Source organism: Abramis brama (assembly GCF_963993115.1).
Source record: "Abramis brama genome assembly, chromosome: 13".
NCBI classification, from domain to species: domain Eukaryota; kingdom Metazoa; phylum Chordata; class Actinopteri; order Cypriniformes; family Leuciscidae; genus Abramis; species Abramis brama.
The window spans coordinates 7,708,847-7,719,307 of NC_139975.1; the positions used below are offsets into that span (position 1 = coordinate 7,708,847).

The 10,461-nt window shown below is 38.0% G+C and overlaps 2 protein-coding genes across 3 annotated transcripts; one reads left to right on the forward strand and one right to left on the reverse strand.

Annotated features, from left to right (window-relative positions):
- The first annotated feature begins 216 nt into the window (after positions 1–216).
- eif4ebp3l (eukaryotic translation initiation factor 4E binding protein 3, like) lies at positions 217–4,240 on the forward strand. Its single transcript, XM_084133255.1, has 3 exons — positions 217–649; positions 3,233–3,406; positions 3,812–4,240. Exons 1-3 carry the CDS (start codon positions 517–519, stop codon positions 3,841–3,843), a joined length of 339 nt encoding a protein of 112 aa, XP_083989381.1. The 5' UTR covers positions 217–516; the 3' UTR covers positions 3,844–4,240.
- Positions 4,241–5,608: 1,368 nt separating this feature from the next.
- Positions 5,609–10,308, reverse strand: hnrnpaba (heterogeneous nuclear ribonucleoprotein A/Ba). Of its 2 annotated transcripts, XM_084133252.1 has the most exons (9): positions 10,222–10,308; positions 9,746–9,991; positions 9,251–9,419; positions 9,009–9,167; positions 8,558–8,713; positions 8,268–8,367; positions 6,803–6,967; positions 6,615–6,700; positions 5,609–6,327 (listed from the first exon to the last, which is right to left on the reverse strand). In XM_084133252.1, the coding sequence occupies exons 2-8, from the start codon at positions 9,961–9,963 to the stop codon at positions 6,630–6,632; spliced, it is 1,038 nt and encodes a 345-aa protein (XP_083989378.1). In that variant the 5' UTR covers positions 9,964–9,991; positions 10,222–10,308; the 3' UTR covers positions 5,609–6,327; positions 6,615–6,629. The 2 variants fall into 2 exon arrangements, with proteins under 2 accessions (XP_083989378.1, XP_083989379.1); XM_084133253.1 differs by lacking the exon at positions 6,615–6,700.
- Positions 10,309–10,461: the final 153 nt, after the last annotated feature.

Genomic DNA, 10,461 nt, shown 5'->3' on the forward strand with positions numbered 1-10,461 from the left:
TATCAATAATAAAACACTAAAACAGCTCATATAAATTTAGCATTTTCTGAATTTTAAGTAAACAAATAAGTAAAAAAAAAAAAAAAAAATCTTGTGTAGGCTTGAATTTAAATTTAATTTAAATTCTTGGCAGAAGATTTGTAAAAAAAAAAAAAAAAAAAAAAAAAAACTTTTTCACTCAGTCAAAGATCTGGCAACCCTGCGTGTGTTTTTGTTGTTGCTCAAGTCTCGTTTATCACATGATCCGAGTCACGTAGTCTGTTCTGTTGTTAAATAGCCGAGCGCTCCAGCCCTGCGGACAGACAGACAGACTCACTTCATCGGCTATCACAAGACCAGCGCTGTCTGCAACACGCTACAAAATATCGGTGCCATTTTTTTTTTAATGTTGTTAAAACTTTGTTGAGCTAAGTTTAACCAGACACCATACAGACGAGTGTTGGATAGAAACCCTTTAGAGCCCTGATATATCAGCGTGTTTTGGTGTCAGAAGGTTCCGAGCGCATTTCATCCACGATGTCCGCCAACACACAGCAGAGCAAGAGCTGCCCCATTCCCACGCGCGTGCTGCACCTCAAAGACTGGTCTCAGCTCCCAGACTGCTACAGTCAGACCCCTGGAGGAACGCTCTTCTCCACCACTCCTGGGGGTAAGACTGCGTTTTAGGACTGTTCAGTTTATCTTTTTGTTGTTGTAGGTAGGTGAAGAACATGTATTTTGATGAATATTGTGTATCTTTTATCCTTCTATAGGGGAAAAAACTTAAACCAGCCTGAGATCTTAGCTGCATGGGCTCCCAGTGTGGTCTGTTTGTTGGTTTTAGGTGGATTTTTGGGAACTTGGGAGAGCAACTTTAACCAGCTAACCCAGCTAAGACCAGCAAACCATCTTGGAATGGTTTAAGCTGTATGTTGTAACACATTTTGACATCCCCAATCACTTCATTTTTTTATGTTGATAAAAAAACAAAACACTTGTGTGGATGTTGTATATCAAATTAAGCAAGGACATTTACTCATTCAAAATATGTAATGCCATTAACACATTTTAAAAAACTTATACTGTTTTCAAAGTCACTAAAGACTAATTTCTTGTTGGTTAAACTAATGGTGTTACAATTTTTTTTTTTTTAAGCTTGGCTTGCATTAATATATAGCATAGACCCGTGTTTTAATTAAATAAAGCTTTTTTTTGTTGCATTAAACTAGGGGATGAGCATGTATTTTAACAGGTAAATGAAAAATAAAACTTCTGTTTATGTTATTATATTGTAAAGATCTGATATTGATATCTGAATTGTTTAACTGGTACTAAATTCCTGTTGCTACGCAAACGTTTGTTATGAACAACAAGTTAGTAATTTATGGCAGACCGTCTGCAGCAAGATAGCCCAACTGCCATGCGTCTTGTTATGTAACAATGTCTGGTTATCTGATTCGTGACCAGCATGTCCCCAAAATGATACTAGGCATTGAGTTAATCTAATCATGTGAAAAACAAACACATGACCCCTTTATTTCTGGGCAGGACACACATGTTTCTCAATCTCCTTTGTCCCTCGCTAGAATATCTTTCGCATGTGGCTGTAACTGTAACTGTATAGCACATTCAGAGGAGGAGGCAATTCTTAGAAACACCCCTCCTCCTCTACAGCTGTTGTGGATTTCAGGAATAACAGCACTCTGTGCTCTGGAAAAGGAGTTCATTGGGGCCACTGTACATCATGGACGGTTCCCTCACCGCAGAATGAAAAATAACAGATCAGAGGCATGTGCATGCATGCATATAACTATATTTACCTACTCTCTATAGGCTAGCTGTGAATCTCTGCCAAACATTTGTACGGATTGCATTTCATCAAAAATTCCATCTACAATTATGGAAACTACATTTATATATATATATAATTTAATAATAAAAAAAAATACAAAAAAAAAATACAAAATTATAATTTGGGGGGAAATTGTGCTAAATTGTCACAATAAAAAATAATAGTCAAATATTATATTAAAGATTAAGGCCCGGTTTCACAGACAGAGCTTAGATTAAGCCAGGTGTAGACCTTAGTTCAATTAGGACATTTGAGTTCAACTTTTATAAATGTGTCTTAGACAAAACAAAATATTACTTGTGTGCATCTTGAGACAAAACAATGCCACTGACAAATTTTAAGATATGCCAGTGCATGTTGCTTTCAGTTAAAACAGCTCAAACATGTATTTTAGCCTGGGACTAGCCTTGTCTGTGAAACCGGGCATAAAAGTGCAAATATAATACCACAAAACAAAAAAAGACTTCATTTTCTTTATACAAAATGTAATTTCACATTTTTATTCCTGTTGGTTCAGGGGGGACTGGGGGTGAAAAAACTGATGCTTTTAACCTAAACAAATTGCACACTTAAGCTATATTTAATTTTCCTGCATTTTAAAAACTTTCACTTTCTTGATCTCTGAGATGTTTAAAACGCTTCAGCAGAAACTGTTGGGTTAGTCTCCCTGCATTCCTGGCCATAGCAGCTCCCAGTTGTGACCACTGTTCGTCCAGCCCGTCCCGTCTCTGTCCACACCCTACCCCTCCCCCTCCTCTCCCAACCCCCTTTTGTCCAGAACACATTGCACTGAATAGCAAAAGTTGCGTAACATGTTTTTCAGCCACTACCGAGCTGCCTTCAACTACAACAGAGACACATTACTTCTTAACAGTTCTTAGGTCAGAAAACATTCTAAGTTAAGCGATGCAAGTTTGTTCACAACTCCTCGTAACATGAGGTTAAACTCATGTGCTACACTGTGTTTCCCCCGTGGCTCGGCATTCTCACGTGCAGACGTGCTCAAATTTCCTGGAACTAAAATGGGAGGTGCTGAGTCCTGCAATTCAGTTCACCCCATTTTTATTGAGGGAGCTTGAGAACTTCTTTTCACTTGCAAAATGTCAAACATTTGAGTCTTTGTTTGCTGTCTAATAGCATGGGCGTGTTAAGTGGCACATCGAGTTGGTTGCTATCTTTCTTTTATTTTGTTAAATAGATTAGAATTGCTGTTCGTTTGGTACATTCCCAAGAAAACCATACAAAACCACATTTCAACGATTGATTTTGAGTGCTAACACATTTTACTTGAATCCTAGGTTTGTTGTTTTCTCACTCGTGATAGTCTGCAGCCTAGAATGTAAATATGTTTTTCTAGCCATGTGATTGGTTGCTATAATATATGTCCCATCCCTCCTCCAGGAACTCGGATCATTTATGACAGAAAGTTCCTCCTGGACTGTAGGAACTCTCCCATTGCTCGGACCCCACCCTGTTGTTTGCCCCAGATTCCTGGAGTGACCATTCCTTCACACCATCCAATGTCTAAACTGCAGGAACTCAAAGAGGAGTTGGAGGAGGAGAAGGATCTGGCAGGTAAAGTTGCTGTCTGCTCCAGAAAAAGAAAGAAAGAAAACCTGTTCTGTGATAATCTTTACAGGAAACATTAAGCCCTCAGGTTTCTCAAGTTGAGGCAAATTAATTTCAGTATATTCTGTACTCTTTGGAAAACAAGGTTCAATGGGGTTCTATATATTTAACAAATGATTTCTTTTATTTTGTTAGTGATAAATACGTTTATGAGCTGTTCGATCCATAACATTTAATTAAAATAAAAAATGAATGAATTAAAACTAAATCCATAAAATGATACCATGATGGGAACCTCTAAAAGGTTCTATATGAAGCACCTGACAGAACCCTATAAGGTTTTATATATATATAAGGTTTCTCCGTTCAAATGCCTCAAATAACCAACCTCTCTATTTCTTTTTTTTTAAGCTGATGACAACCAGTTTGAGATGGACATTTGAGTCTTTCATCTACCTCCTGTGGAGAGCTCTCTATTTTATCTGTCGGGATGATGCTACTTACCTCACAATCAGCGGACATCGCATATTCACCAGATTAATGGGCTTTTTAATGAGCTAAACACCCAAAGGGTGTCTTTTTCTTTTGATTAAAAGTATATGTTCAACGTTTACCAGAAAAAACATGATTGTTTGTAAGTGGCGGTAAGTTCTTTATTGTACATATGGTACTTTCTACGTTTTTTTTTTTTTTTTTTTTTTTTTTAAAGAAAATGTAGCATTATGTGTGAGCCAGGACAAAACCATGGCAAAATATCTAATTTCTGAGCATTATATCTCAGCAAACATTGTTGATTGTTTAATGGTATAGGGCGATTAAATGCCAAATGAATGTCTGTTGCATATGTTTGGTGTTTTGCCCTGGAAAAGCACATCAGAACATAGATGTACACCACCGTGTCCCCTCAGGGTTTTCCTGGTGTTTCATTTGCCTGGATTTCCTCAGGTTTTATTATTTTGATTGAAATAAAAAGAAAAAAAGAGAAAATACTCGTCCTTTGATCAATTTGGAGTTTGTGCAAAAGGCTATGGAAAATTACATATTGGGAAACTGCATTCTAATGAACTTGGTTTCAAAACTTGCCTACAAAAATCATGGTAACTTCACTCTGCTAGACAGATTTGCATTTACAGAAGGAAATGCCAGTGCTTGCCAGGCAGAACAATTTACAAGTAGATATTATGGTTGTCATGGAACACAACAACAGCAAAGAATTAGCATGAAAAAAATATTCCATGAAGTAAATTATGATTGTTTTGGAGCAAAACAGAAGATATAAGTGGATCTCATCTCAATACTTTGGGGTTGGTAAGATTTTATGTTTTTGAAAAAAGTCTCACTCACCAAGGCTGCATTTATTTGATAAAATATAATTGATTTCTGTGATCAAAGCTGAATTTTCAGCATCATTACTCCAGTCTTCAGTCACATGATCCTTCAGAAATCATTCTAATATGCTGATTAAGATTAGTTTTTTTGTTAGTTAATTCTGCTTAATATTTTTGTGGAAATTGTGAAAAACAAACCTCAGGATTCTAGAAAATGCAGCATTTCTTTGAAATAGAAATCTTTTGTTACATTGTAAATGCCTTTTCTGTCACTTTTGTGACTCTTACTGACCCCAAACTTCTAAAGAGTATTTTATATGACATATATACCTAGATTAGGCTGGTTACAATGGCTTCTACTGGTAGATGCTGTAACTAAACACCATGGCACTTTTGGACTCCCTTCTAGAATGTTTTAACTTAAAACTCACTCAAAATGCATATTAGCTCAAGGGAAAACATTCTGAAATTGGAAAAGTTGCAGTTTTAAATAGATTTTCAAGTTCTAACAAAAGCAGAAATGAAAGATGCATGCGTTGCAATAACTTCTTTCTCACAGGTTAAATCTGGAACAACAAACCGTTTTATGTTCCTGGTTGCGTTCCAAACTAATTACTGTCAGGTTTCGATACAAACTGGCCCAGTTTAACCAGAGCCTTTTTCTATTCTACATTTATTGGCCAGCTACCTCTATAAAACACTTAACTGAACTCTCTCAACCGCTTACAGTGACCTAGTTTTCAGTCACTGTAATATTATAGCTTACAAGGATTTCTTTTAGACATACTCATTTCTTCAAATGCAAACTTCAGGTTGATGGTTCAGAAAGACAACTTCATTGTGGAGACTGAACGCAAAAGCATTAAACATACAATAGACATCTTAAAAATCAAGTTTATTTCTTGAAATTTGTCCAAGACACTGGAGGAATGTGTATCCAGTGTTTCGAGAAAGAATCATGTTACAATTACCTGTGTATGTTTTGAGGTATAGTTTAATCACTATTAAAGCCACTCTTAAATATCTAACAAGACAGGAGGAAATCTCCTTAAAAGCAGTAGAGGAAAAAAAAAAAAAAAAAAAAAAAAAAAAAAAAAAAAAACACTTGTCAAGACTTGCCACTATAAGATTTCAATGGACAAGCTTACAATCGTTAAGAAATCCCTTTTCATCTGACCTTGAAGCCATGCAACTTTGCAACACAGAGCACAGGTGACAGGAAAAATAATATAATCTAAAAACACTAAAGAAAAGTTAACCAAAACTGTTTATTTTGAATGCATTTTGAGAGCTCTGAGTCTAGATGTGATAGACACAGCCATGATGTAAAATACAACCATACAATACATTAGAATCAAAAAGGTACCAAAAAGTACAGTAAAAAAATAACACTTCCATCTCTGGAAATGTAAAAGGACACAAAAAACAAAAAAAAAATAAAACAAATGTGACAAGTGACATTTGCACCCCACCCCCCCAGTTCCTTATGTTTTCTGTACAAAATGAAGCAGAAGTCCAGATTCTGCCAGCTTCCAAAAGTAAAAGACCCCAATGTTCACTGTGACCATACGGCTGGTTCCTGCTCGGTAGCTTTACGACCTTTAAGAGAGAAAACACAGATTTAGTTGCTTTTAAATCACATTTACAATACATGTATTTTATATTATTAAAAAAAAAAAAAAAAAAAAAAAAAAAAAAATGAAGTGAAGAGATGGGGCCTATCATGATCTACCACTACAACCCTACTGTGTCACTACAACCCTCCCCCAAACGGATCGTTCTATCGGCCTTATAGTTCGGCTAGGTCAATGGAGATGAATTGGTAATGGAGCGACAATTAAAATTAACCTTACCATGAGTGGTGGGAAAAAAGTTAAAATTCATACCTTAACTACACATGATCAGTATGGCTTGTAGCTACTCTGGTGAGCCCCACGTCTTGGAGTTTTTCCATAGCTTGTATTGCCCTGGTCTAGGGGGGTAAGAGAAGAGCAGAGAAAGGAACTTGAGTCCCTCGTATTCACAAGAACCCAACGGGGACGGTGGGGAAACCCCAAGGTCAATCAGTGCTTACTGTAGTCATATCCTCCGCCGTAGCCGTAGTAGCCTCCGGAGTAATCGTAGTTGCCGTAGCCTCCGTATCCACCGTAACCTTGCTGTCCGCCGTAGCCGTAACCCTGGTTACCATAGCCTTGATTCCAGTAGTTGTTGTAGCCCTGATTCCAGTTCTGACCCTGGCCTAGAAAACAAAAGAAACCATTTCAAATACACCATATCTGTAAGTGACTTAAACCATAAAGCAATTGGTCTCTACTTAAGCTTTGTGGGGTATTAGAACAGATTTTGAGATCAGCCAAATCTTTTAAGATGGATAAAATCTGAAGATTTCACATATACAGAAAATATCTGTGTGAGCAATACAAAAGCCCTATTCGGACGGGATTGACTTTACAAGGGTGGATGGAGTAATGCAATTTTACCACAGGAGGTCTGTAATATTAATGCCCAATTCGCACGAGATAAGAGATCTCAGTAAAGCTAGCAGAAGGTGGAGGGGTAACTCGATTTGCATATCGCCGTCATCCTCCTGTTGTCATGTGCGTATTACGTTACTTCCTGATATCACACACCTAACGCTAAAAGATGTTTTGTGCTTCTAACAAGTGCTATCAATCTTTCTGATCTGAATGGTGTGTGGAAAACACTCGAGTTTTGCCAGATCGCAACTGAATGCTTTTAAGCGTCTCCATACTTGAAAAACCACGGAAAACTACTTTTAAACAGGAAATGACTAAATATTTACATACATTCTATTCGCACGGGATTAGTAATACCTGAGGTAATTTTTCCGGACCTTTTTACTGAAGGTAAAAGTCGCCGTAATCTTTACTGACATTGTCCATAATGATTACTGAGACGGCACACCGAATAGGGCTATAATGGCATTCAGAATTTGTTTGAAAATGTTTAACATTAACCCCTGGTTTCACAGACAAGGCTTTAAAGGGATAGTTCACCCAAAAATGAATATTCTGTTATCATTTACTCGCCCTCAATTTGTTCCAAACCTGTATGAATTTCTTTTCATTTTTGGGTGAACTATCCTTTTAAGCCTGGTCTCAGACTAAAATGCATGTTTGAGCCGTTTTAACTGAAAGGAACTTTCACTAGTGCCTATCAGAGCCATTGTGTTGTCTCAAGATGCACATCAGTAATATTTTAAGGCATGTTTATAAAAGCCATGTAAATGTCCTAATTGAACTAAGGCCTAATCCTGGCTTACTCTAAGCCCTGTCTATGAAACCAGGCCTTAATCAAATATATTATAAGACATCCAGATTCAGAAAGTTTGTTTAAACTAGCCTGCATTAGATTTATATACAGATAGACAAGGGCGACTGTACGGAGTTGTTTTGCTGTTGGAGATCAGTGCATATTTGATAAGCACACAGTCATCATCTAGTTAAACTTTACACAGACTACAGTTTGAGTGGCAGATGAGAAAGTCCAACAGGAGATAGACTTTAGGCTTTACTAACCTCCACGCCCCCTTCCTCTTCCTCCTCCTCCTCCACCAAAGCGACCTCCGTACTGCTGCTGCTGGTACACTTCCTTAGGCTGTGCAATCTTAATCTCGCACTGGGAGAAAGAAAACAATTGAGTGAATAATGAATGAGGAGTCATAAAACACTGCCATTAAAATCAATGCTGAAAATATTTTGTATTGTACTACCCTTTTATTCTTGCCATCAATATAAAGTCAAAATATGAACAACAACCCTGAAGACTTATCACATTTATCAGTAAATGGGTCACACTGGAAACTCACAAGGCCTTCTTTTCCATTTGTGTCCTTGGTTCCACTGACGTTGTGATATTTCTTTTCCAGAACTTTCTTGACAGCCTCTTCATCCTTGAAGGTAATGAAGACAAAACCTCTCCTCTTATTTGTCTTTGGATCCATTGGAAGTTCGATAGTCTCAATCTGCAGTGACAATAAATAAATAAGCGTTAACAAATGCACACGTTTAAAATGCAGAAGAGACAACCACAGACGTAATGTAAAATAGCAAAAGAGGGCAGAAAAAACAAATGCAGGAAATTAAAAGTCTTTGCAAATATCAAGAGAATAAGTTTTTACATCGGCAATATATACTTGATCATTTTTTTTTTTTTTACAAAGTAAAACCTAATAGATTGTGACTGTCTAATATTTTTTTAAAATCTGGTGTTAAATAAAATACAAAGAATTAAAAATCTAAAAAGGAACGCTCCAATACCTCGCCAAAGGCACCAAAATACTCGCGGATCCTTTCTTCTGTAGTTTCAGGGTTCAGTCCACCGACAAAGATCTTCTTAACGGGTTCTTTCTTCATCGCCATTGCTTTCTTAGGGTCAATCTGTCGTCCATCCAATCTGTGCTCTTTTTGTGCTAAAACCTGTGCAAAGAAGAGGAATTAGTGAGTCTTCGATGGTTACCTACATCACAAGAATATACGTTTTCCTAAGCACCAAAGCTTACCTTATCTACACTGGCTGGCTCCTTAAAAAGAATAAACCCAAATCCCCTTGATCGTCCAGTGTTGGGGTCCATTTTGATGGTGCAGTCTGTCACCTCTCCAAATTTAGAGAAGTAGTCTTTAAGATCCTTTTTACTAGTGTCCCAGCTGAGCCCCCCAACAAACATTTTCCTGAGGAAACGAAGCAGAAAAAAAGGAGTGAGACCAGGAGGGGGCGTGGTAGCGCAGATTTCACAATTTCTCCATTTCTTGCATAAAAACCCCCCACTTTACTAACACTAATAAACGAAAATAAAAACTGCAATACAACACAGATACATTTTTAAACGCACAAAAACACAGAAACGTACACACTGAATTTTAAAACGTATATTTATGCTCAATTCACCGAATTCGCCCATCCCCCTACAAAAAAAAAGACACATGGCGCCAACAAAGACGGAAGGAACAAAGGATTTTATGTCCGAGCATTTAGCACAATTATTCCTCGAACATACCCCGCATCTTCCTCTCCTTTGCTCGCGTCAATTTGCCCGCCGTCCGATGCACTAGTTTCGTCTTCATCCCCGGCCGTTTCGTCCGCACCGGCGTCTCCCTGCGCCCCGGCCTGTGCGCTCCCGTTGCCCTCCTCGTACTGCCCGGCTCCGTTCAGGTCGTCCTCGCCCTCGTGGCCGTTTTCTGAGGTTTCCATATACTGCTGCTCGGCGTCTGACATGGTGGTAGTTTAATGTAAAAACCTAAAACTGCAGAAAATGTGGGATTGTTACAAAAGGAAGCGCCTTATGTAACGCACAAGCACCACCATTTTGAACAGCGGCGGTTACATTCTCATTCGCAACGGGAATGTAAACATATCGTTGTTTTTATTCAAAAATACACAGCTTTACTGGCCTAGAATTAAATACGACGGTTAACACAACTAAATACGCACACTTGGGCTAACAAATTCATAATTTGCTCGTAAATACTTTACCTTAAAAGCAGCAAGTGAAAAGTCTCCGTGGAACGCTTTCCGCGGTGTGGGCCCTTCCTTATTGCGCCGACAAGCGGTTGGTTTTATATTACTGGATGGTAGATAAAGGAATTTTAGTAAGGGCAAATTTGATTGGATGACTTCGAACGCCTATCAACCTGACAGCCAATTAAATATGTCTTTTACACGTCACAGAAATCCTCCCCCAAACGGCGCTTCTTCTGAACCTTCGTGTCGAGT